Genomic DNA, 27,840 nt, shown 5'->3' with positions numbered 1-27,840 from the left:
GACAGACTTCGAAAAATTAATTAAATATGCCCTGAAGAGACCCAACACTAGGAAGTATTCCTCCGAGAAACTCGCTCAAATTTGTACAACGTGTGAATCTCTCTCGAATTCGACCGAGTGCGCTTAAAAAACAATTTTTAATAGAGAGGCTTTGAAATAGTAGTTATATATACCCAAAAGATAGGGATATAGCCGACATGTACAGGGGTTCTCTTAGAGATGCAACACTAGGAAGTAGGTCTCCGAGAAACTCGCTCGAATTTGTTCAAAGAGTAAATCTCTCTCGAATACGAGCGAGTGCGCTCCAAAATGAATTTTTTGTAGAGACGCTTCGGAGGAGTCGTTATATATGCCCAGAAGAGAGGGCTATAGACAAGCTGTAGAGGAATTCTTTTGGAGACCCAACACTAGAGAGGCCTCTGAAAAACTAGCTCGAATTTGTACAAACAGTGAATTTCTCTCGAATTCGAGCGAGTGCGCTCCAAAATGATTTTGTAGTAGAGAGACTCCGAAAGAGTAGTTTTATATAGTCCAAGAAGAGAGGGGTATATGCTAACTATACAGAAGTTCTCTTAGAGGCCGACCACTAGGGAGCAGGACTCCGAGAAACTCGCTCGAATTTGTACAAAGAGCGGATCTCTCTCGAATTCGAGCGAGTGCGCTCCAAAATGAATTTTTATTAAAAAGGCTTGGAACGAGTCGTTATATATGCCCAGAAGAGAGGGGTATAGCCGAGCTGTACAGGGTTTCTCTTAGAGACCTAACATTAGGGAGCAGGCCTCAGAAAAAATTGCTCGAATTTGTACAAACAGTGAATATCTCTCGAATTCGAGCGAGTGCGCTCCAAAACAAATTTTTAGTGGAGAGGCTTCGATAGAGTAGTTATATGTGCCTAGAAGATAGGTGTATATACGAGCTGTACAGGGATTCTCTGAGAGACCCAACATTAGGGAGCAAGCCTCCGAAAAAAATCGCTCGAATTTGTACAAAGTTTGAATCTCTCTCTAATTCGAGCGAGTGCACTCCAACATGAATATTTCGTAGAGAGGCCCTGAAGAGAGGCTGCAAAATGGTTCTCTTAGATACCCAGCACTAGGGAACAAGCCTCCGAAAAAACTCGCTAAAATTTGTACAAAGAGGAAAACACCCTCCGATTCGAGCGCTCCTGGGAGCAGAAAAAACCAAACAAATTTTCATAAATTTTTCGAAGTTGCTCGAAAATGAGTGAGCCTATTTTACTCGTTTTCGAGTGGGAGCAAAATTTATTGATGTAGGAAGAGGGAGTCCTAAAATGGCTTCAAGGCTTAAAAATAGGCCCATTGTCCAGGAGTAAAATGGGGGCTAGAAATCAAGTTTAAAATGAGTATTTATTGATGACAAAAAGAGACTATTAATATGTGGGCTCCCAAAAGGGAGACATTTCGAAGCACAGGAGGGGGTATACTTAGTCTAACAGAAAGGACGAATTCATAGGCCAACTCAGAGGCTGCCAACTGAGGCCTTATTAAAGAATAGAGAGCTTTCCAGGCAACATTTATGGCCAACCAGATAACGCAACCGAGCCAACACCTATGGCAATGTTTCATGAAAAGCTACCTTGTTTTCGCTGCGAAGATAGTAGCTGAAATTTATGGCGAGCTATATTCAGTACATTTCCTCAATAATTTATTAAATTTCAACATTTGACTTTATTTAGCAAGAATCTAAAAACAGCTTAAGATAATCAGTTTTTGTTGGAGATTCGAAGTTAAGGTATCTAATCGGAAATGTTTTCGATGATTTTACGGCAAATTATGATTTAATAGTTATAAGAGAGGGAGTTTCCAAAAAATGCTCTACAGGCGAGTTAAAGAGAGCCCATAAATGAGTAAATGGACAGGGAGTCTCAATAGATGAGCTGTCGAGCAGGGAGTCTCAATAGATGAGCTGTCGAGCAGGGAGTCTCCATAGATGAGCTGCCAAGCAGGGAGTCTCCATAGATGAGCTGTCGAGCAGGTAGTCTCAATAGATGAGCTGTCGAGCAGGGAGTCTCAATAGACGAGCTGCCGAGCAGGGAGTCTCCATAGATGAGCTGCCGAGCAAGGAGACTCCATAGATGAGCTGCCAAGCAGGGAGTCTCCATAGATGAGCTGCCGAGCAGGGAGTCGCAATAGGCGAGCTGCCGAGCAGGGAGTCTCAATAGACGAGCTGCCGAGCAGGGTGTCTCAATAGATGAGCTGCCGAGCAGGGAGTCTCCATAGATGAGCTGCCAAGCAGGGAGTCTCCATAGATGAGCTGCCGAGCAGGGAGTCGCAATAGGCGAGCTGCCGAGCAGGGAGTCTCAATAGACGTGCTGCCGAGCAGGGAGTCTCAATAGACGAGCTGAAAGCGGTCTCCATAGACGGCCTGAAGGCGGTCTCCATAGACAGCCCAAAGGCGGTCTCCATAGACAGTCTGAAGGCGGTCTCCATAGACAGCCTGAAGGCGGTCTCCATAGACAGCCTGAAGGCGGTCTCCATAGACAGCCTGAAGGCGGTCTCCATAGACAGCCTGAAGGCGGTCTCCATAGACGGCCTGAAGGCAGTCTCTATAGACAGCCTGAAGGCAGTCTCTATAGACAGCCTTCAGGCCGTCTCTATAGACAACCTGAAGGCAGTCTCTATAGACGGCCTGAAGGCAGTCTCTAAAGACGGCCTGAAGGCAGTCTCTATAGACCGCCTGAAGGCAGTCTCTATAGACCGCCTGAAGGCAGTCTCTATAGACCGCCTGAAGGCAGTCTCTATAGACCGCCTGAAGGCAGTCTCTATAGACCGCCTGAAGGCAGTCTCTATAGACCGCCTGAAGGCAGTCTCTATAGACCGCCTGAAGGTAGTCTGTATAGACGGCCTGAAGGCGGTCTCTATATATGGCCTGAAGGCGGTCTCTATAGATGGCCTGAAGGCAGTCTCTATAGACGGCCTGAAGCGGTTTCTATAGACGACCTGAAGCGGTTTCTATAGACGACTTGAAGGCGGTTTCTATAGACGGCCTGAAGGCGGTTTCTATAGACTGCCCGAAGGTGGTATCTATAGACTGACTATAAACAATACGGCCAGAAAAAGGTTATCTTTATAGTAGGTGATCTTCTCTATTGACCAGCCAATGTGAGATAATGCCAATAGATAATAAATTATCTCCTGATTTTTATTATCAATTTGAAATCAGTTCCCAATGTATAAACTATTTTCGGCGCCCAAGATAAGATTCTATTTTTTTATTTCGGAAAATCGATACTATATATCAATCTGTAAGACATCATTGATCCAACCACGATTTCATTACCTCATATCGTTCATATAAAAACCTAAGAGGGTCATGGGAAGTCGATCAGTATTTTTCTAAAATAGCTGGAGACATGTTGAGGTTCGTCGTTGTCGTGGGTCTTTTGTTGGCTGTTGGTGTCGTCAGATGGCTCCCACACCTGTGGTGGTTCCATTATCAGTGAGAAATACATTTTGACCGCTGCCCATTGTGTTGTTGTTGGCAACGGAGTTGAACCGTAAGTTGGATTTACACGCCAAAGAAGCGTAGGAAAAAACTAATCTGCCCCCCTACTTCCCTCGTCTCTTTAGTTACCCTCCCCAATATTTCCAAGTACGTGTTGGCAGCATTCACGCATTGGTTGGCGGTTAGTTGCTCAAACTGAAGCGCATCATTGTCAACAAGACCTATGGCAATTTCCTCAATGATGTTGCCCTCCTGGAACTGGAAACACCCTTGACATTTACCGATTACATCAAACCCATCGAAATGGCCGATGAAGATGTACCCACGGGTTCTGATGTCATAATTTCCGGCTGGGGTCGTTTGTATACTGGCGGTCCAATTCCACAACGTCTGCAGTGGAACACCGTCAAGGCTTTGACAACAGAAGAGTGTGGCACAGCCATTAACTGGGGCTATGACAGTCTTATCTGCTTGGCTCATCCTGCCAACAATGGTGCCTGCAATGGTGACTCGGGCGGTCCTGCCACCTACAACGGCAAATTGGTTGGTGTTGCCGGTTTTTGTGGTTGGCGGTTGTGGTTCCAGCAATCCTGATGGTTATGCCAAGGTTGCCCACCACAAGGATTGGATTGTGGAAAATATGACCCCATACGAATAAATGTTTTGTTTTTGTATTTTGAAATTAAACTCGGTTCCAATATTTTATTGGGTGGTTTGGTTTGAATGAGAAATATTCACAGACGACCTAACTGAAACCTTAATAAGAGTCTCCATAGACGAAGTGAGGTGTGTCTCTATAGATGAGCTGAGGTGAGTCTCTATAGACGAGCTGTGGTGGGTCTCTATAGATGAGCTGGGATGAGTCTCTATAGACGAGCTGAGGTGGGTCTCTACAGACCAGCTGAAGGCCGAGTCTCTATAGACGAGCTGAAGGCCGAGTCTCTATAGACGAGCTGAAGACCGAGTCTCTATAGACGAGCTGAAGGCCGAGTCTCTATAGACGAGCTGAAGGCTGGCAAAATCTCTATAGACCAGCTGAAGGCCGGCGAAGTCTCTATAGACCAGCTGAAGGCCGGCGAAGTCTCTATAGACCAGCTGAAGGCCGAGTCTCTATAGACGAGCTGAAGGCCGAGTCTTTATAGACGTGCTGAAGGCCGAGTCTCTATAGACCAGCTGAAGGCCGAGTCTCTATAGACGAGCTGAAGGCCGAGTCTCTATAGACCAGCTGAAGGCCGGGTCTCTAAAGACGAGTTGAAGGCCGGGTGTCTATAGACGAGCTGAAGGCCGAGTCTCTATAGACCAGCTGAAGGCCGAGTCTCTTTAGAGTCTCCATAGACGACCTAAAGGCCGAGTCTCTATAGTCGACCTGAATTCCGAGTCTCTATAGACGAGCTGAAGGCCGAGTCCCTATAGACGAGCTAAAGGCCGAGTCTCTATAGACGAGCTGAAGGCCGAGTCTCTATAGGCCAGCTGAAGGTCGAGTCTCTATAGACGAGCTGAAGGCCGAGTCTATATAGACCAGCTGAAGGTCGGGTCTCTATAGACGTGCTGAAGGCCGGGTCTCTAAAGACGAGTTGAAGGCCGGGTCTCTATAGACGAGCTGAAGGCCGAGTCTCTATAGACCAGCTGAAGGCCGAGTCTCTTTAGAGTCTCCATAGACGACCTAAAGGCCGAGTCTCTATAGTCGACCTGAATTCCGAGTCTCTATAGACGAGCTGAAGGCCGAGTCCCTATAGACGAGCTAAAGGCCGAGTCTCTATAGACGAGCTGAAGGCCGAGTCTCTATAGGCCAGCTGAAGGTCGAGTCTCTATAGACCAGCTGAAGGCCGGAATCTCTATAGACCAGCTGAAGGCCGGAATCTCTATAGACCAGCTGAAGGCCGCCGAGTCTCTATCGATCAGCTGAAGGCCGCCGAGTCTCTATAGACCAGCTGAAGGCCGCCGAGTCTCTATAGACCAGCTGAAGGCCGAGTCTCTATAGACCAGCTGAAGGCCGGAATCTCTATAGACCAGCTGAAGGCCGCCGAGTCTCTATCGATCAGCTGAAGGCCGCCGAGTCTCTATAGACCAGCTGAAGGCCGCCGAGTCTCTATAGACCAGCTGAAAGCCTAGTCTCTTCATAGACCAGCTGAAGGCCGAGTCTCTATAGACCAGCTGAAGGCCGAGTCTCTATAGACCAGCTGAAGGCCGAGTCTCTATAGACCAGCTGAAGGCCGAGTCTCTATAGACCAGCTGAAGGCCGGAATCTCTATAGACCAGCTGAAGGCCGCCGAGTCTCTATCGATCAGCTGAAGGCCGCCGAGTCTCTATAGACCAGCTGAAGGCCGCCGAGTCTCTATAGACCAGCTGAAGGCCGAGTCTCTATAGACCAGCTGAAGGCCGGAATCTCTATAGACCAGCTGAAGGCCGCCGAGTCTCTATCGATCAGCTGAAGGCCGCCGAGTCTCTATAGACCAGCTGAAGGCCGCCGAGTCTCTATAGACCAGCTGAAAGCCTAGTCTCTATAGACCAGCTGAAGGCCGAGTCTCTATAGACCAGCTGAAGGCCGAGTCTCTATAGACCAGCTGAAGGCCGAGTCTCTATAGACGAGCTGAAGGCCGAGTCTCTATAGACCAGCTGAAGGCCGGGTCTCTAAAGACGAGTTGAAGGCCGGGTGTCTATAGACGAGCTGAAGGCCGAGTCTCTATAGACCAGCTGAAGGCCGAGTCTCTTTAGAGTCTCCATAGACGACCTAAAGGCCGAGTCTCTATAGTCGACCTGAATTCCGAGTCTCTATAGACGAGCTGAAGGCCGAGTCCCTATAGACGAGCTAAAGGCCGAGTCTCTATAGACGAGCTGAAGGCCGAGTCTCTATAGGCCAGCTGAAGGTCGAGTCTCTATAGACCAGCTGAAGGCCGGAATCTCTATAGACCAGCTGAAGGCCGGAATCTCTATAGACCAGCTGAAGGCCGCCGAGTCTCTATCGATCAGCTGAAGGCCGCCGAGTCTCTATAGACCAGCTGAAGGCCGCCGAGTCTCTATAGACCAGCTGAAAGCCTAGTCTCTATAGACCAGCTGAAGGCCGAGTCTCTATAGACCAGCTGAAGGCCGAGTCTCTATAGACCAGCTGAAGGCCGAGTCTCTATAGACCAGCTGAAGGCTTAGTCTCTATAGACCAGTCTCTATAGACGACCTGAAGGCCGGCCGAGGAGTCTCTATAGACGACCTGATGGTCGAGTCTCCATAGACTACCTGAAGAACGAATCTCTATAGACGAGCTGAAGGCCGAGTTTCTATAGTCGATCTGAAGACCGAGTACGAGAAGGTCTTCCATGAGCCTTCCATTGACTTAGCCATACATATATAAAATATTAGCAAAATACTGTTCGGAAATAACAATAACGATTAGAAAATCCCGAAACAAAAAAATTGGCGACAGAATCGCCACTCAAAAGCAGATACTACCTGCGGACAATAAATTATCTTCTGTTTTTATGTTTTTTTTTTGCTATCAACTTTAAATCAGTTCTCAATCTGAAAATAATTTTCCCCATCCCCTCAGATAAGATTGTCATTTGTTGTTGGAAAAGTTCGTCTCTATATATCAATCTATGAGACAGCATTGATCCGAATCGATTTCACTTCTTCGTATCGGACATATAAAACCACAAGAAGTTATGGGAATACTTTTAGTATTTTTCTAAAATTGCTGGAGATATGTTGAGGTTCTTTGTTGTCGTGGGTCTTTTGTTGGCTGTTGGTGCCGTCAGTGCTCTGCCCAATCCTGACAGTCGCATTGTTGGTGGCACTGACGCTGAGGTGGGTCAATTCCCTCATCAGGTTTCGCTGCAACGTGAAGATGGCTCTCACACCTGTGGTGGCTCCATTATTAGCGACAGATTTATTTTGACCGCTGCCCATTGTGTTGTTGTTGGCAACGGCGTTGAACCGTAAGTTCGAATTATCCGAAATTGAAATTTTGGAGAAAATTAATATTTCCATCTCTGTAGCTTCCCTCCCCAATATTTCCAAGTACGTGTTGGCAGCATTCAGCGCATGGTTGGAGGTTTGTTGCTCAAACTGAAGCGTATCATTGTCAACAAGACCTATGGTAATTTCCTCAATGATGTTGCCCTCCTGGAACTGGAAACTCCATTGACATTCACCGATTACATCAAACCCATCGAAATGGCCGATGAAGAGGTACCAACAGGCTCTGAAGTCATTATTTCCGGTTGGGGTCGTTTGTATACCGGCGGTCCGATTCCACAACGCCTGCAATGGAACACCGTTAAGGCTTTGACAACAGATGAGTGTGGCACGGCCATAGGAATGGGCTATGACAGCCTTATCTGCTTGGCTCATCCTGCCAATAATGGTGCTTGCAATGGTGATTCCGGCGGTCCAGCCACCTATAATGGTAAGCTGGTTGGTGTTGCCGGTTTTGTTGTGGACGGTTGTGGTTCCAGCAATCCTGATGGTTATGCCAAGGTGGCTCATCACAAGGAATGGATTTTGGAAAATATGACTCCTTAAATAAATGTTCTGGTTTTGAAAATTCAAATCAAATAACAAAAATTTAGGTATTTGGTTTGATTTAGAAATAATTGTTGAGGGTAGCATCAATGGAGGCCAACTTAAAACAGACTCCTGAGACGAGTTATGACCGCTTTCGGGTCTTTAATAGAAACTCACTGTATAGAGTCGAGGTTCAGGTTGTCGATATAGATGAGCTTCAGGTCGTCGCTTTAGACGAGTTTCAGGTCGCCGCCATTGATGAACTTCAGGTGTCGCTATTGACGAGCTTCAGGTCGTCGCTATGGACAAGCTTGAGGTCGTCGCTATAGACGAGCTAAAAGCCGAGTCGCTATAGACGAGCTTTAGGTCGGCGATATAGATGTGCTTCGGGTCATCTATAGAGACTCGCCTCAGGTCGTCAATTGAGACTCACCTCAGGTCGTCTATAGAGACTCACCTCAGGTCGTCTATAGAGACTCACCTCAGGTCGTCTATAGAGACTCACCTCAGGTCGTCTATAGAGACTCACCTCAGGTCGTCTATAGAGACTCACCTCAGGTCGTCTATAGAGACTCACCTCAGGTCGTCTATAGAGACTCACCTCAGGTCGTCTATAGAGACTCACCTCAGGTCGTCTATAGAGACTCACCTCAGGTCGTCTATAGAAACTCACCTCAGGCCGTCTATAGAGACTCGCTTCAGGTTGCTTCTGGTCATCTAAAGAGACTCCTTGGCCATTAGCGCGTCTATAGAGACTCCTCCTCGTCTATAGAGACTCCTCCTCGTCTATAGAGACTCCTCCTCGTCTATAGAGACTCCTCCTCGTCTATAGAGACTCCTCCTCGTCTATAGAGACTCCTCCTCGTCTATAGAGACTCCTCCTCGTCTATAGAGACTCCTCCTCGTCTATAGAGACTCCTCCTCGTCTATAGAGACTCCTCCTCGTCTATAGAGACTCCTCCTCGTCTATAGAGACTCCTCCTCGTCTATAGAGACTCCTCCTCGTCTATAGAGACTCCTCCTCGTCTATAGAGACTCCTCCTCGTCTATAGAGACTCCTCCTCGTCTATAGAGACTCCTCCTCGTCTATAGAGACTCCTCCTGGTCTATAGAGACTCCTCCTCGTCTATAGAGACTCCTCCTCGTCTATAGAGACTCCCCCTCGTCTATAGAGACTCCTCCTCGTCTATAGAGACTCTTCCTCGTCTATAGAGACTATAGACCTTTAGCTTGTCTATAGAGACCCCTTGGCCTTTAGCTCATCTATAGAGACTCCTCCTCGTCTTAAGAGACTACTCCTCGTCTATAGAGACTACACCTCGTCTATAGAGACTCCTAGACCTTTAGCTTGTCTATAGAGACCCCTTGGGCTTTAGCTCGTCTATAGAGACTCATCGGGCTGTAGCTCGTCTATAGAGACTCCTCGGCCTTCAGCTCGTCTATAGCGACTCCTCGGTCTTCAGCTCGTCTATAGAGAAATGGTCTTCAGTTCGTTTGTAGAGAGTCCTTGGCCTTAGGTTCGTCTATAGAGACTCCTCGGCCTATAGCTCGTCTATAGAGACTCCTTGGTTTTCAGCATGTCTATGGAGACTCGGCCGCCCTTCAGTTCCTCTATAAAGACTCGACCGGTCTTCAACTCGTCTATAGAGACTCCTCGGCCTGTAGCTCGTCTATAGAAACTCGCCGCCCTTCAGATCTTCTACAGAGACTCACCCTTGCTCATTTCGTTTCGACTTGTCTACTGAGCCTACGGCTCTTCTATAGAGATTCCCTCCCATCATCTCAGGGCCCCTTCGCTCTAAAGGAAACTGTATTCTATTCTAAAAGTTTTTCAATTTTCTTAAAAGGTCTTCCGGATTTTTTTCTTTATTTTCTGATAAAAAAAAATTACGCTTGCATGGTGTTCTGGATCCATTGATAGTGAGCGGCAACGCTGGTGAAGACATCAGGCAAATAGCTGCCACATTCACCAATTACAGCGGAAGCAATACCCACAACTTGGCCATTGTAAACAGCTGGACCGCCAAAGTCACCACGGCAGATACCATTTTTACGGGGATGACTCATGCAGAGAATATCGGGATCCTCACGACCCAAATCGCGAGCACACTCGGCGGGATCAATGACGGTGGCTTCGTTCAGTTGCAAATAGCGGTACATGTCAGTTTGGCCTTCCTTGGTGCGGCCCCAACCGGAAATTTCCACCTCAGCTTCTAGGGGAGGATTTGATTGGGCCAATGGAATAGGTTGAATGTATTCGTTGAATGTGAAAGGACTTCTCAACTTCAACAGGGCAATGCCGGTGGAGAGGTCATGGTAGTTGGGATTGACGGTGATCTCTTCGACAACGATGCTAACGCCACCGGAATAAATGTCGGTGGTGCCGGCTCTGACAGTGAACAATTGTGGTGGCCAACTGTGGGGAGGGGAAATGGGGGAAGGGAGGAAATTATAAGTAGTTTCGAGAATTGTCACTTGGCATACTTACGGCTTATCGCTACCGGCCGAACACACACAATGCAATGAAGTCAAGGCATAGAGTTCGCTCAAAATAACTGCTCCACAGTTGAAGGAACCTCCAACAGCTAAAGCGGCCTGATAGGGAAGTTGACCGGGCACGGCATCATCTCCACCCACAATACGGGCTTGGGGAGCCGACCAGACACCACTGATGGCGGCAGCAAAGACACAAACGCTGGCCAAAAGAGTTATTGGTTTCATATTTCAACTTGAACTGATTTGCTTTTGGGGTGAAGTATGGGCTTTATATAGACTTGTAGGTATTAAATTTGAAACCTCTATGGGTGGTCTAAACAATGATTAGATTTTTTTTTAGAATTTTTGGGGTATGTGCGGTCTTATCTGCTGAAGAAATTGTTTTTTTTTTTGCTCTGTGAAGAGTTGTCATTGTTGTCTTATCTATGGCCAGGTGCGAGAGATACTAACTTCAATTTTGCGAACTACTGCAACAGTGAGTCCCAGAGGATGGGTGAGACCACAAAAAATCTAGAACCCTATGTGGGGGAGAAACCAGAATAAATGGTCCGATCTCTACCATCTTTATAACAGATCTTGTGTTGCTGGAAATATGGAGATGGGCCAAATCTGAAAGAAATCGGATTTGAATTTCACTTTTTATGAACTCCGTTGATATTCAAAATTTTGACCCTTTGTGAGGGAGTTACCAGAAAGAGTGGACCGATATATTCCATCTTTACGGCAGATCATGTGCTTGTAAAAATATTGGAATGTGTGAAATATGAAGAGAACCGGATATTTCATTTTGTTTATTCAAATTCTTGAAACCCATGTGGGGCAGGTTCGATAAGGAATGGTCCGATCTCTCCCATCTTTATAACAGATCTTGTGTTGATGGGAATTATGAGATGTGCCAAGTCTGAATGGAATCGGATATTAATTTCGCGTTTTATGAGCTCCATGGTTATTCAAAATTTTTACCCTTTGTGGGGGAGGTACCAGAAGGAGGGGACCTATATATTTCACCTTCACACTAGACCTTGTGTTAGTAGAAATAATGGGATGTGTGAAATATGAAGTGAATCGGATGCTTATTTCGGTTTAATGATCGTTTTGGTTATTCATTAATTTTGACCCTTTGTGGGGGAGGTACCAGAAGTAATGGTCCGATCTGTACCATCTTTTTAACAGATCTTGTACTGATAGAAATATTGAGCTGTGCCAAGTCTGAGTAGAATCAGATTGGAATTTCGCGTTTTATGAGCTCCGTGGATATTCAGAATTTTGACCCTTTGTGGGAGTGGTACCAGAAGTACGGGACCTATATATTTCATCTTCACACCAGACCTTGTATCAGTAGAAATAATGGGATGTGTGAAATATGAAGTGAATCGGATGCTTATTTCGGGTTTTATGATCGTTTCGGTTATTCATTAATTTTGACCCTCCATCTCCATCGCTCCATCTTCACACCAGACCTTGGGTTATTAAAAATCTGGTGCTGTGTGCAAAAAGACAATCGGACTCTTACATCACATTTTATAAGAGTTACAATTATTCAAAATGTTGACCCTTTGTAGGGGAGGTACCAGAAGGAGTGGTCCGATATTGTCCATTTTCACACCTGACCTAACTTTGGTGCAAATATTAGAATTTGCAAAGTTTGCAGAAAATTGGATGATCCTTTCTCATTCTGTGCAAAAAAATACATATTTTTTTGAAAATTTGGACATTTTGTGGGGCAGGTACAAGAAGGATTGGGACGATATTGCCCATCTCCGAACTAAGTTTGATAATAATATTACGATGTACCAAGTATGGACCAAATCGAATGCTCCCTTTGAGAGATATTGTGCGTAGCAGACAGCCACCAAGACAGACGGACGGAAGTACATCACTAGATCGACTACAAATGTTCTGAAACGGATTTTGTCAAAGGGACCTGGGGTCGAAAATCGTTATTTCGATGATGCAGGTTTTGGCCAAATGATGAAATGACATTGAGAGTATATGGCTGAGGGTATAAAACTGTTTTTAGAATGCTCGATGTCAAACTCATAAATCTTGCAACGGTGCCGTGTCATAATCTCCACAAACATAATTACGATTATGGAAAATCGATCATAATCCCCAGAAAGTGCCGGACATAATCCCCATAAAAATGGGAATTATGTTCAAAACGATTGCGGACATAAATCCCATTATGGGGTAGGTTTTTTCGAATCTGATTACGACAAAAAGTAATTTTTTTTCTTGGGAGAAAAATTCTGTTACCCGGTTATTCGGATACAAAATCCGGATTTTAATCGGTTCTACAAAACTGTACAATATGGGTATCACTTGAAAGGTTATGTGGTAGGTATTTTAAACCTGATTACGACAAAGTAATTCTTAGGGGAAAATACCTTGTTACCCGTTTATTCGGATACAAAACTCGGGTTTTATCCGGTTCTACAAAACTGTACAATATGGGTATCATTTGAAAGCTTGTGGAAATACCTACCCAAAAAGTGATCTAACATGCTGAAGTTCTTGGCAGAAAAACTCTGTTACCCGGTTATTCGGATACAAAATCCGGATTTTATCCGGTTCTAAAAAACTGTACAATATGGGTATCACTTGAAAGGTTATGTGGTAGGTATTTTTAACCTGATTACGACAAAGTAATTCTTAGGGGAAAATACCTTGTTACACGTTTATTCGGATACAAAACTCGGGTTTTATCCGGTTGTACTAAACCGTACAATATGGGTATCGTTTGAAAGCTTATGGAAATACCTTACCAAAAAGTCATATGAGGGTGTTTGGACCGCTCCCAGAGTAATATAAGAAAATAGGTATTTTTACGGGGACTTTTTTGAAAAACCCTAAAAAGAAGAAAATGGACCCGTTATGGGGTATTATGATCTACAAACTACATTATAGCCTACACTCTTTCAACACATGGTGCCAAATGTGATATCTCATTTAGTTCCGAAGATATTAGTGATAAAAATCATGAAATCCTGATTTTCTCCACAAAATATATATCTAACCTTTATAGCCTTTTTAAGTAGGTCCTGAGATTTTCTCCTCCGTGGTAAATTCAACCCAGTTTTTTCTAAATTGTATAACCTTTTTTACACTCTATTTAAGCCTTGTTTTCTTTCTGGAGATTATGTGCTTTAATTGTTTAACAAACAGTCATGATCCCGCAGGGGAATTATGACCAAAAAAATCGGAATAATTCCCATAATTGCAATGGGGAGATAAGGTCTGGGCACCTTTTGGGCCATGTCCACACATTCAATTGAAAAATTTTCAACCCAAATTCGCCTATATCTTTTGTGCTCTTCCCTACCTACCCTACGTCCGCCTCTAGCCATTTTCTCCCAAGTGCTGAACTTCACATCGTCTCTTTGAAAATAGTCTGCTTGGCATTTTCTGCCCTCACCATATCCTGTTTTTTTTTTTCTATTTTAATCAACTTATTTCTATAAAACTTCACTGAAAATCATTCACATAAATTCCACAACAATAGTCCAAAGCTTCACTGTAGCCTCTCGTCAAAAAAAAAAAAATCCCTTCCAAAATTCCTATTCTGCTCATATTTTCAAAACTTCTCGTCGAATTCGTTCTTCTATACCAATCTATTTTTAAAATTCAATTCCATTCTTCTGATGTATATATTCGAAAGTAATGACCATCGGCCATGTGTGTCATCCACTTGAGATAGATAACAGGACATTGTGCTAAGGGTTTTTTTCAATCAGCAGAGCTACTTATCTTTTTGATTGGACTTGGAGTGACATAGATTTGAGAATTGCCATATAGGTAATTAATATTTAAAGTGGAGGAAATATAAGGTCTGACAGCTGTTAATATTAATCGGTAGAAATTTTCAAGTTACTCAAGTAAAGGCTTTTTAATCCACACCAGAATGGAGAACAGAAAACGACACCTGTTGGTTAAAAAATGTAAAATAATGCAAATAAACTCCCTCTCTCTCTTATCCAACTATATTTATACGAATATTTTACCTACCCACATTTCGTCTAAAGAAAATGAGTTTTGATCGTCTAAAAATGCTCGCGCCTTCTGACACTATCTGAAAATGTGCAAATCTCTCAAAATTTTGAGCAGAGCACAAATTTGATCATTTTCACTCGAGAGCGAAGCTTGCTCGTGAGCACGATTGTTCAAAGAGAGAGAGAGAGAGAGAGAGAGAGAGTTTTACGCAGTCTACTCTTTACTCTTTTGTTTTGCGTGGAAGCACTTTTCAGCCACTCCCGTTTGAAAAGAGAGTGGGAGCAAAATCGCTCAAAATAGAGCGAGAGTTTGCTCTAAGAGTGAAAATGAGTAGAATAAATTATTTTGTTTTCTGATTTGAGAGTTTTTATGTGGCTGTGTAAGAGGGGAAGATGGTGGGAGTGGGGAAGGATAGATATGGGAAAGAGGGGGAATTGTGGGGAGGGGAAATGGGATAGGGAGAAGGAAAGATGGGATCTGGTCTTGTACAGAAGAAGTTAAAAAGTAAGTGTCCGTTTTGACGACAGCTGTATACCCCCAGCCTTGAGTAATGATTATTGAAACTGTTGGCTCTTTATAGGGGAGGTTCTGAAGCAGTTGTCCAATATGGACCAATTCGTATCTGACCTAAAACTGATATAAATATTACAATGTGCCAAATTTGGACTATATCGACTACTTCCTATACTTTATATGAGATAATGTTAATTTTTTTTTGGAAAATGTGCAAATATGTGTGAGGTAACATATATTGCGGACCGATGAAATGGTCCGAGCTCTACCATCTTTATAACAGATCTTGTGTTTATGGAAATATTGAAATGTACCAAGCCTAAAAAAAATCGGATGTTGATTTCGCGTTTTATGAGCTTTATAAATATTCAAAATTTTGACTCTTTGTAGGGGAGGTACCAGAAATAGTGAGCCGATATATTCCATCTTCACACCCGATTTGGGTTAATAAAAATATTGAGATGTGTATAATTTGAAGACAATCGGACTTTTATTTCACATTTTATTAAAGTTATAATTATTCAAAATGTTGACCGTTTGTGGGGGAGGTACTGGGTGGGGTCCTAAAGCATTGGACCTGTATTGCCCATTTCCCAACTCGATCTAAGTTTGACAATAATATTACGATATACCAAATTTGGATCTAATCGAATACTGGCTGCGAGAGTTATCGTGCGCACCAGCCAGCCAGCCACCGAGACGGACGGGCGGACACCCCTAGATCGACTCCAAATGTCCTGAAATGGATTTGTTCCAAAGAGATGTAGAGTTTAAAATCGTTATTTCGATGAGGCACCTTTTTGGCCGTGTCAAATGATATATACCCTCTGTAGCCAAATGACTGAGGGTATACTAAGTAGAGGAAAAACTCAGTAGATTATATAAGTAGATCTAAAAATGGAGGGCACGTCTATCGTCGTTTTAAAAATACTAAATTAAGGGTCAAGTTTCCCCCTCTTCGGACCCACTATTTAGGTTACTTTGTCAAAATACCGATACAAGTTTCTTCCGTTTTTATACCCTCCACCATACATAGTATGGAGGGTATATTAAGTTCGTCATTCCGTTTGTAACTCATCGAAATAATCATTTTAGACCCAACAAAGCCCTGTCCGTCCATCTGTCCGACTGTTGTAATCACGCTACAGTCTAAACGAATTAAGATGGGAAGCTAAAATTTTGCACAAATCCCTCTTTTGTCTGCAGGCAGGTCAAGTTCGAAGATGGGCTATATCGGTCCACGATATCGTATAGCCCCCATATAACGGTACCCCCCGATATTTGGTATTTTGATTATGTTAGTCACATTTTTCAATGGAATTGTCTGAAGGAGTACCTTGTGGGTACTTTATACCTCGGAAGAGAATTATCTATATATGTTCACGATAGCGTATAGCCCCCATATAACGGTACCCCCCCCCCCCCCATATTCGGTATTTTGATGATTTTAGCCACATTTTTCAACGGAATTTTCTAATAATCCACACAAGGAGTTCCTTGTGAGTACTTTATCCCTTGGAAGAGAATTATCTATATAGGTCCACGATATCGTATAGCCTCCATATAACGGTACCCCCCGATATTCATATTTTGATGATTTTAGTTACATTTTTAAACGGAATTGTCTGAAATTGTACACAAGAGTTTCTTTGTGAGCACCTTACCCCCTGACAGTTAATTCTCTATATAGGTTAACGATATCGTATACCCCCCATATAACTGGACCCCCGATATTCGGTATTTTGATGATTTTAGCCACATTCTCCTATGGTATTTTCTGAAAATCCGATGTTAGATATTTTAACAGAATTTTTAATGGTGGAGGGTATTCAAAGTTCGGCCCGGCCGAACTTACGGCTTTTTTACTTTTTATGTCTACTTTCATAATCTACTGGATTTTTTATGTTGCACACTGTAATGTTCTTTACCTACTTTCCTTTCACATGCACTGTACTTTCAATTCCTGGTTAAAAAATCGAAAACACCATGATAAGGAATACATTTTATTTATTTTAAAAATTAATACTTTAATTAAACCATAAAGTATTTAATTTATAATAAAAAAGAAGACAAGAAGCTCTCGTGGCGTATGTGCAGGTGATGTCTGATTTGTCATTTTATCTTCAACGAAATTATTGAGCATTACTGGAACATAAATAATATAAATATAACATGGTGTTTGGGAACAAAGTGCAGGGAATATTTGGGACTTCAACATTGATGATGCAGACAGCAAAGAAAATCTAAATGATTTATTTCAACAGATTCTTTGATATGCAGATGCAAGGAAAGACGTCATATCTAAAGCTGAAAAAGTCAAGAGACCATTCTCCTCGAAATTAGAGGAACGGATGGAGCTGGAATCCTGAAATTTGAAATTAGGATTACTGGCGAAGTGTACGATGGGGATATGGAGGTAGATTTCGAAATTTGTACCTATGTGCACAAAAAGTACTAAATTTGATAGAATTTCGATTTGGGTGAACCAATAGAGCTGGAATGCTAATATTCAGAAATAAAATTACTATTACATTGTAGGACTGAGGTCTGTAGGTAATTTGGAAATTCGTACTAATGTGTACTAAATGTTAGCAAATTTGCTACAATTAAAATTTTCAGAGAATCGGTAGAATTTGAATCCTGAAATTTGGAAATATGATTTCTATTGCATTGTATGATATCGGTACTAAATTTGGTACAATTTGGATTTGGGTGATCCTATTTGGAAATAAGATTACTGTTGCAGCGTAGGATTGGAATATGCAGGTATTTTTTGGGAATTTTTGGTTATATGTACTAAAATGTACTAAAATTTGATACAATTTGGGTTTGGGTAAACATATAGAGTTAGAATGGTACTTAATTTGTAACAGTTTGATTTAGGGCGAACGGATGATGCTGGAATTTTGAAATTTCGTATTTGGGTGTCTGTTGGTGGCAGATTTGTGATAAAGATGTGATGTTGGAAATGTGAACTACAGGTGCACGAAAAGTACTAAAACTAAATATATTTGGTACAATTTGGTATTGGGTGAAAATATATTAAATGAAATCTGAAATTTGATTTTCATCTGCAGCCTGAACATATGGAGGTGGTTTCGAAAATGGTACACAATTGTATGAACAGTACACAATGTTACCATATTTAGTTTTAGATAAAGGGAGATAAAATTCTGAAATTTAATATTTACATTACTGATAGTACCTATGTTTGAGATTTGGCGGATGTTTGGAAATTTATCCCATATTGGTACAAAAGGTACTAAATTTGGTATTGGATGAAGGTATATGGCTGGAATCCTCAAATTTGTTAAGATATGGAGGTGGTTTTGGAAATGTGTACTATATTCGTACGAAAAGTACTAAGCGGTACTAAATTAAGTATTAGATGAACTAATAGAAATTTGATGTTGAGGTCTCTGTTGGTACCTGGGATTGAGATTTGAAGGTGGTTCTGGAAATTGTACAATAATTATATGGAAAGTACTAAATAGTACTAAATTTGTTATTGGGTGAAGGAATAGAGATAAAATTCTGAAATTTGATATTTAGGTTGATTATGGTATCTGTATTTGACATTTTGCGATGGTTTGAAATACGTCCGATATTTGTACGAAAAGTACTAAATGGTTCTAAATTTGGTTTTGTGTGAAGAGATTGGGCTTGAGTCCTCAAATTTGAGGTTGAGGTCCCTGTTTGTATCTGAGATTGAGATACAGAAGTGGTTCTAGAAATATGTACTATAATAGTACGAAAAGTACTAACTTCTTTATTGGGTAAAGGAATAGAGCTGGAATCCCGAAATTTTATGTTGAGGTCTCTGTTGGTATCTGGGATTGAGATATGAATGTAGTTTTGAAAATGTGTACTATAATTGTACGAAACGTACTAAATGGTACTAAATTTGGCATTGATTGAAGGGATAGAGATAAAATTCTGAAATTTTATATTTAAATTACTGATGGTATCTGCATTTAAGATTCGCCAGTGGTTTGGAAACGCGTCCTATATTTGTACGAAAAGTACTAAAATGGGTATAGGCAGCCATAGGGCTGGAATCATCTAATTTGATATTCAGATCTGTGTTGGTATCTGGTATAATTGTACGAAAAGTACTAAATTTGATATTTGGTGAAAATATACAGCTGAAATCCTGTAGCGGCCATTTACTGAATAATAACGTACGTACATACATGCCTGCATACCTTAGTACATATATACAAATGTATTTTTTAAACTTCCAAGAGCAATGTCCTCTCTGTCTTCGTTTTTGTTTCTTCTTCTTTTTCTTCACATTGTTGTTAGTTTCTTTTTTGGTTTCTTAAGAAATCACGTTCCACAGATTTGCGTTTCGTTGCACTGCGACTGGTGATGATGGTGTCGAACGTTACGAGATACGGCATGTAATTAACTGTGAATGCAAAGAAATGTCAATGGACTGGCAGGCGGGCATAAAAAACAATAACAAGAAAAAAATTTAAAAAAAATAGTTACTAAATCAGTATTTGAGTGAGTCCAATTTTCACACCTCTTGTCATGCGATAGATGGGTATTGCACTTATAATATTTCAAAATTACCTAGATTTTAGGCTGTTCTTTATTGTTTTGGAAAATTGGAAAATCTACAGGGTGCGATGAAAAAACTGCAACCAATTTCAGACTGCTGTCATTTCTAAGCCACTCGTCCGACAGCTGTTAAAATTATTCCAGTCACAGCTCATTATATTGTTTACAAGCGGACAAAAGCCTTTATGGAGAGAATTTTCCAGAAATTCAAGATGGAATTCAAGCAAGATAGTATGATTTCTTTATATTTGGCTTGAAACCCACAAGTGGCTATCGTTAGAGCACTTCAGAATTTAAAAAGTAAAAAAGCGACTTGGTCAAAACCCGCGTCGCAGTGGCCGAAAAATGGCTCATGAGCTGAACATATCGCAATATTCCATTCGCCAAATATTGAAAAATGAGCTCGGGGTAAAGTCATTGAAATTCCAAAAAGTGCAAAAACTTACACCGCAACAGAAAGAAAATAGACTCAAAAGAGCTAAAGAGTTGCTTCACTTGGCCGAAAGGGGTGAACTGGCGAATATGGTTTTCTCCGTCTCCGATGAGAAAAGATTCGTTGTTCAGCAGTTTGTAAACAAACAAAATGAGCGTCTTTACTTGCTAAAGAGGTCAGCTGAAAATGTGTACCTTCGGTTGGCCACCAGAACTCAAGCGCCGGCCATGGCGCACTGTCATAACAGCAGATGGTCGCTCTCCGCTCGTATAAATCGACCGTGACATCAGAATAAATGCCGAATATTGTCGCGAAAATATTCTGGAGGGTGTATTAAAGCCTTGGCCAAGCAAACATTTTGGCCGCAGATCTTGGACCTTCCAACAGAACTCAACACCATCACACTCAGTACGCGCCACCCAAGAATGGTTACAAAATGAGGTTCCTCGCTTCATTTCCAGCTCACAATGGCCACCAAAAATCGCCGGGAATGGGCCAAAATACCGCAGAGCAACATTCGGGCAGCGTGTGACGTTTCATTTGCCGTTTGAAGGCCATAATTTGTGCCAAAGGTGACCAATTCGAACAAATCTAAAGGTGTTTTAAAATTTGATGCTATTTCCGACATTTTTTGCTTATGACGTTTGGCTTTGTTGCAGTTTTTTTTATCTCACGTTGTAAATAGATCTGAAACTAGTTTGAAGTCAATAGCAATAGTACGAAAATTAGAAGCTTCTGGAAATGTTCGTTGATTTTTAGCACAAAATTTAATTTTAGTACAAAATTCATTTTTAGTACAAGATTCCCAAACATTTATCGCATATGGAACCACGAACCTCCAGCATTTCCCAATAGCTCAATATTGATAATACAAAATGTTGTATATTTTTTTTACTTTTCCATACCATTAAAGTACGAAGTTCTCATAAACATAGTCATATGATACACTTCCACACTGAGAGTAAGCCTTGGATAAATGTAAGGCCTTCTATAATTTTTCACCCTAGCCTAACTTTTCAATTCAACCTAACCTTAATTTTCCTTTTTTCTTTTCTTATTTTCAGCTCCAAACAAACTGCATTTGTTAAGTATCGCATACACAATTGATTTAACAGAATTATAATAAGAACCACAAGAACAACTACAACAACTACGCCATGTCTAAACGATGGACAACCATATCATTCCTGATACTCGTCTACACCTGTTACCGGTGTACATGGGCCCAACAAACACAGATACCTGAACAGCCAACCAATAATCTAGAATTAGAAGCCGCACTGCCAGAACCCCGAGCTTATGTGCCCGATTCGCAATATCTGGACTTTGTCTATCACAATCATGAAGAGTTAACAAGATTTTTAAGGTAAGGATAATCGCCATGACTACATAACCTTAAAATTGTGAAAATAATAAATGGTAATTGCAATAATAATAATAATAATGATAGTAATAATAATAATAATAATAATAATAATAATAATAATAATAATAATAATAATAATAATAATAATAATAATAATAATAATAATAGGCATAACCAAAATAATCTACATCTGTCCCTCCTAAACATCAAAAATGATCCAAAATCAGTACTATTTTTGTAGTAGTTTCCTACAATTATAGTCCATATTTCCAGAACAACCTCCTTCTCTCAACTGCAGACACCAACAATGGCATACATATGAAACTTCCGGATTTCAACAATATCCCTCCATCCAACACCAAATTTAAAGGCAGTATTTTCAAAAAAAAAAAATCTTCATATCTCAACCTAGATCCCTAGATTTCAGAATTTCAGCTCTGAATCTTCTCCATTACTAAATTTAAAACCATTTAGTACAATTATAGAACGCATATCGAAAACCACCTCCTTGTCTCACCCAAGACACCAACAGTGACATCCCTAAAAAATCAGGATTTCAACTCTATCCCTTCACCCTATACCAAACCTATACAAAATGTTCCGAACAATTATAGTACACATGCCCATCTTAATCGCAGACAACAACAGTGACATCTATATCAAATTTCAGCTCAATCCCTTCAGCAAATACCAAATTTAATACTATTTGGTTCTTTTCGGACAATATTAGAACAAACACAGATACCACCGCCAAATCTCAAACACAGATATCATCAGTAATCTAAATATCAAATTTCAGAATTTTATTTTTACCCCTTCACATAATAACAAATATAGTGCCATTCAATTTAAAACCACCTCCATATGTCCAGGCTACACCTGAACTACTACCCAAATACAGAATTTCAGATTTATATGTTATATATGTTATCCCAATACCATATTGTATCAAATGTAGTACTATTTGGTACTTTTCGGGCCCTTGTAGTACACATTTCCAAAATCACCTCTTTATCAAAAACCTACCACCAACAAGGACCCCATTACAAAATTTCAGAGACATCCGTGCACCCTAACCAAACAGTTCGAAATTTAGTACCATTTAGTATAGTTCGCACAATTCCAAATTTGGGAACATTTAGTGCACATATGTACAAATTTCCATAACAAACTTCATCCTACAATCCACTTAAAATCTTATTTCACAATTTCAGGATTCCAAACCTATCGATTCAACCCAAATCCAAATTAATTGCCATTTAGTACGCATGAGTACGAATTCCAAAGCCTGCTACATACCCCAATCATATACTCCCACAGAAATCCTAATTCCGAATTTCAAGATTTCAATCCTATCGGTTCGCCCAAAAATACAAATTGTACCAAATTTAGTACCATGGTAGTACACATAAGTACGAATTTCCAAAACTTTATACATGCCCCAATCATACACTCCATCAATGATTTTAGCTCCAAATTTCCGGATTCCATCTCTATCGGTTCACCCAAATCTGTATTGTATCAAATTGAGTACATTTTAGTACACATAAGTACAAATTTCCAACCCAATCTAACACTCTGGCAGTAATCTTGTTTAAAATTTTCAGGATACAGCCAATATGGGTTCATTCAAATTTAGTACTATTTAGTACACATAAGTACAAATTTCCATAACTGTCTACATTATAAAATTTAATAGAAATGTTATTTCCGAATTTCTAACTCTATGGAATCCAACTCTATCGTCTCTCCCAAAGTTTAAATTGTACCAAATTTAGTACCATTTAGTACACATAAGTACGAATATCCTTCCTACATATCCCACAATGCAATGGTAATCTGTTTTCCAAATTTCAGCTCTATCGGTTTAACCAAAAGGGAATTGTACCAAATTTAGTACCATTTGGTACTGTTCGTGCACATAAGTACAAATTTCGATAACTTTCTCCATACCCCATTACCTCCATATCCCAATCTAATACTCTGGCAGTAATCTTGATTTCAACAATCATGATACCAGCTCTATTGGTTCATCCAAGTTTAGTACCATTTAGTACACATAAGTACAATTTTCCATAACTGCCTACATTATAAAATCAAATAGAAATGTTATTGCCAAATTTCTGGAATCCAACTCTATCGGCTCTCCCAAAGTTTAAATTGTACCAAATTTAGTACCATTCAGTACACATAAGTACAAATATCCAAAACTTCCTACACACCTCAATGCAATGGTAATCTTTTGTTCCAAATTTCAGCTTTCCAGCTCTGTAGGTTCACCCAAATCGAAATTGTACCAAATTTAGTACCATTTAGTACACAATTATAAATTTCGAAAACTACCTCCATATCCCAATCCCGCACTCCGCCTGTAAATTTAGGATTCCAGCTCCATCCGTGTTTCCAAAATTCAAATTGTACCAAATTTTGTACCATTTAGTACTTTTCGTACACATGTGTACACACTTCCAAAACTACCTCCTCGAACTTGATCCCAGATTTCCATTGTACATTTAGAGTTTGCAGCTCTAATCACTGACATGATACGAAATGGTACCAAATGTAGTACATTTTAGTACTTTTCGTACACTTATAGGGCGAATTTCCAAAAACCCTCTGTTACATTCATCATACACTCCATCAGTGACACTCGTTCCAAATTTAAGAGTTCTAGCTCTGCTGGTCCGTCAAATACAAAGGGTACCATATTTAGTACCTTTTAATACTTTTCGTGCCGTACGAATTTCCAAAAAGCCAGTTTTTTTAGGCCTATGGGCCATCCCCAAATATCAAAATTCTAGCTTCTCGCTAGCTTCCGTTTTGTCTGGGCGTTGCTGAATCATAATTCAGTCAATTATTTAATTTTTTTATAAATATAAAAAAATATTAATTTTAATAATAAATTTATTAAATCTTAATAATTATAAAAATAATAATTTCATATTCTCTCTTTCTCTATGTTCCTCCTCATTGCCATTTCGTAGAGCAACTAGTGCTCGCTATCCCAATCTAACTGCCTTGTATTCAATTGGTAAGTCCATCCAGGGGCGAGAACTATGGGTGTTGGTCGTCTCCTCATCCCCATATGAGCACATGGTCGGTAAACCGGATGTCAAATATGTTGGCAACATTCATGGCAATGAACCGGTGGGTCGTGAGCTACTCCTACACCTGATACAATATTTGGTTTCCAGCTATGATACCGATCAATATGTCAAATGGTTATTGGATAATACCCGGATACACATTATGCCTTCTATGAATCCTGATGGTTTTGCTGTCTCCAAGGAGGGTACCTGTGATGGTGGCCAGGGAAGGTAGGTGGAAATCGAATATAAGAAAATATGTGAAATATTAATTAAAAATTATTTCTTTTTTTTCCTCCCACCCAGATACAATGCCCGTGGCTTTGATTTGAACCGCAATTTCCCCGACTACTTCAAGCAGAACAACAAACGTGGCCAACCCGAAACGGATGCCGTAAAAGATTGGATTTCTAAAATCCAATTTGTCTTGAGTGGAAGCTTGCATGGTGGGGCCCTGGTGGCCAGTTATCCCTATGATAATACACCCAATGCTAGTAAGTATAGGCAACGTGAACCTTCATTAGATTAGCTGAGTTCTTTTAGTTTTTGAGTTTGGTTTCCACTTACTATTAGTTCTTCCGATTTAATTTTCACAAAAAAGGACTTCATTCACCCAGACATTTCGTCATTAAAACATTATATCATTCAGGGAAACATAGTAAAGAGTAGTTGTCAATACACCCATACGAAAATTTTCATACCGAAAGCCTTACGTGTGCAATGAAATTAATTTTTTTCAACAACTATTGTATCGGCGTTTTGAAAGTTTACATCGAAAAACCCGTAAAGTCGGGCGGGGCCGACTTTATGATAACGTACACCACTTTGCTAATTTAGTAGAGCTCCACAGAACAATTGAAAGTTTTTATGAGAGAATTCAATCATACACACTATGTTTATAATTATAATTTAAAGTTTAAAAGATTAAATATGCCGAAGCATTTGTATCTTTTTAAATTCGGACTTGTATTGCCCATTTGATATATATATGGGAGCTATATCCAAATCTGAACCGATGTTGATAAAATTTGGCAAAGATATTTCTGAGCTGTATTTCATATATTTCCCTGAATATCGTTGTTACGGAGTGCATATTACGGCTGTGGATAACAAATATAAAAATCGGATGAACAATATATGTAGGAGCTATAGCTATATCTAAACCGATCTTCACCAAATTTGGCATACTACCTTCTAGACTCAATTCGGCAGTATGTGCCAAAATCCATCTCATTTGGGCAAATATTACACATTTGGTGCACAATAAAAGGCAAATCGGACGAAGTTATATATGGGAGATATATATTCAAATCCGAAACGATCTTGATAAAATTAAGCAAAGCTATTTCTGAGCTGTATTTGATATATTTCCCCCAAATATTGTTGTCACAGAGTGCATATTACGGCTGTGGAGGACCAAAAACAACAAATCGGATGAACAATATATATGGGAGCTATAGCTATATCTGAACCGATTTCGATCCAATTTACTTATTTTCAGGCCTAATTTGGTTGTATGTGCAAAATTCCATACTATTCGGGCTGATATTACACGTTTGGTGCACAATAAAAGGCAAATCGAACGAAGATATATATGGGAGCTATGTCCAAATTTTTATCGATTAGGGTAAAGGGTTAATTGGGTTCGTCCTTGGGCCAAACAAATGATTTGTGCAAAATTTCATCTGGATAGGGTAATAAATGCGAACTGTACTTTGTTCACAAAAATACATGGACAGACGGATGGACGGACGGGCATGCATAAATCGACTCAGAATGTGGTTCTATGCAGATCATCAAAAGGAACTATGGGTCTATCTCGTTTCCTTTTCCCTGTTACAAACAAATGCACAAAGACATAATACCCAGACCACCTTGTGGTGTAGGGTATAATAACCAACATAGGGGGCAAGTTATCTGCTTTTCCAGACTTTAGGAAATGTTCCTCGGAATCCGTGCGTTTTAGATTTATAGTGTCTTTGGCAATATTGCTGATAAAAATACGAGGAATATTTTTTAACCTTCATGCTAGACAAGAAAGGGGTCTTTTTGGTCCATTTTTTAAAAGTGGTTAACAACTCCCTTTAAACGCGATCGTAGCAAGTCAAAATATTCTACAAAATTATTTGTCATAAGATTCTACTATAGGTCCTAGAAGTCGTCAAAAATCGTAATCCTACCAATAATTCACAAATATTAAAAACAAAAATTTAGGGTTAGAGACGTACTTCTAGTGAGTTTGGGCAAAAATCTCTGGGAAAACCTTATTTTAAAAAGAAGGCGTCAAAGACAAAATTATTCTTCATCATATTTCACTAGAGGTCACCAACGAAGAGAGATTTCTGTTTCAACTCTATATATATAAAAAAATTGCATCAATATTCCCAAAAAAAAAAAAACGAAAATACTCCCCAATATTAATAATTAAAAATATTTTGGTCGAACATTTTTACCCTCGAGCGAGTAAAATAGGGGTCTTTTTGGTCCTTTTTAAAATATGGTCAATTACTGAACTAATGAGGATTGGTGCCTCTTTCCGAAACCTAGGCATTCCCTGCCTTACCCCCTGGTAAACATTACTATCGTCATCCACTAGTAAACAAACATTGCTTTTAAAAAAATAACAATAATGGCATTAAGCCTGACTATTTTGCAAAAACAGTCAAATACTTTCTTTTCACGGGATTGTAGCAAGTCAAAATATTCTGCAAAATTATTTGCCATACATTTTTACTACAGGTCTTGGAAGACGTCTAAAAAAACACCAAGGAATTCGTATATGTTAAAAACACATTCGAGGGTTAAAATCGTACTTTTTGTGAGTTTAGGCAAAAATCTCCAACAAAGCATAATTTTAGAAGAAAGATGTAAAAGACAAAATTATTCTTCATCAAATTTCACTATAAGTCACCAAAGAAGAGAATTCTCTATTTCCACTCTATATATAAAAAATTGCATCAATGTTCGCAAAAAAAAAAAAAATCGAAAATATTCCCCAACTTTTTTGATACATTTTTCTCGGTCTTTTTTCGATTTGATGCTTGAAAATAACATAAAATTTCGTTTTAGGTGAAAGGTATCAAGAGAAGATATTTTCAACACAAAATTTCACTACAAATCTTAGAATAAACCACATATCTAAGTACAATAGTTTCTATGAAAATTACATTTAAAATTGAGAAAATTACAGGGTGAGATAAAAAAAAAACTGCAACAAAGACAAACGCCATAATTTTTACATTTTTTAAAATTTTATTGAATAAAAGCAAAAAATGTCGGAAATAGCTTAAAATTTTAAAATACATTTAGATTTGTTCGTTTGGCCACCTTTGGCACAACTTATGGCCTTCAAACGGCCAATGAAACCGTCAAACGCTGCCCGAATGTTGCTCTGCTTGAGGTGATCCAAACCTTGGGTTTTTTAGTGC

The 27,840-nt window shown here is 40.2% G+C and overlaps 3 protein-coding genes and 1 pseudogene across 6 annotated transcripts in view; 3 read left to right on the top strand and 1 right to left on the bottom strand.

The window, feature by feature from the left end:
- The window catches only part of LOC101888089 (carboxypeptidase D), a 111,711-nt gene that overhangs the window by 70,491 nt on the left and 13,380 nt on the right, over positions 1-27,840 (top strand). For all 4 annotated transcript variants that reach the window (XM_059121876.1, XM_059121877.1, XM_059121878.1 and 1 more), the window contains 3 exons: positions 21,025-21,326; positions 24,311-24,643; positions 24,719-24,906. In XM_059121876.1, the coding sequence (XP_058977859.1) occupies positions 21,118-21,326; positions 24,311-24,643; positions 24,719-24,906 (730 nt within the window). In that variant the 5' untranslated portion in view covers positions 21,025-21,117. The remainder of the gene's footprint in view (positions 1-21,024; positions 21,327-24,310; positions 24,644-24,718; positions 24,907-27,840) is intronic.
- LOC101901662 (serine protease SP24D-like) lies at positions 198-4,231 on the top strand (annotated as a pseudogene).
- On the top strand, positions 7,129-8,026 carry LOC101893892 (serine protease SP24D). The gene is made up of 2 exons (XM_005191624.4): positions 7,129-7,394; positions 7,455-8,026. The coding sequence occupies exons 1-2, from the start codon at positions 7,162-7,164 to the stop codon at positions 7,978-7,980; spliced, it is 759 nt and encodes a 252-aa protein (XP_005191681.2). The 5' UTR covers positions 7,129-7,161; the 3' UTR covers positions 7,981-8,026.
- Positions 9,790-10,719, bottom strand: LOC101887917 (serine protease SP24D). The gene is made up of 2 exons (XM_005187807.4): positions 10,451-10,719; positions 9,790-10,378 (listed from the first exon to the last, which is right to left on the bottom strand). The coding sequence occupies exons 1-2, from the start codon at positions 10,681-10,683 to the stop codon at positions 9,850-9,852; spliced, it is 762 nt and encodes a 253-aa protein (XP_005187864.2). The 5' UTR covers positions 10,684-10,719; the 3' UTR covers positions 9,790-9,849.

Source organism: Musca domestica, unplaced genomic scaffold (assembly GCF_030504385.1).
Source record: "Musca domestica strain aabys unplaced genomic scaffold, Musca_domestica.polishedcontigs.V.1.1 2, whole genome shotgun sequence".
In the NCBI taxonomy this organism is placed as follows: Eukaryota; Metazoa; Arthropoda; class Insecta; order Diptera; family Muscidae; genus Musca; species Musca domestica.
This window is presented reverse-complemented; position numbering and strand designations above follow the sequence as displayed.

Bases quoted from the DNA above. Each gene is read 5' to 3' on its own strand.
- LOC101893892 (XM_005191624.4), top strand. From the start codon at position 7,162: ATGTTGAGGTTCTTTGTTGTCGTGGGTCTTTTGTTGGCTGTTGGTGCC. The intron at 7,395-7,454 runs GTAAGTTCGAAT...CCATCTCTGTAG, and splicing joins GTTGGCAACGGCGTTGAACC to CTTCCCTCCCCAATATTTCC.
- LOC101887917 (XM_005187807.4), bottom strand. From the start codon at position 10,683: ATGAAACCAATAACTCTTTTGGCCAGCGTTTGTGTCTTTGCTGCCGCC. The intron at 10,379-10,450 runs GTAAGTATGCCA...CCCTCCCCACAG, and splicing joins TCGGCCGGTAGCGATAAGCC to TTGGCCACCACAATTGTTCA.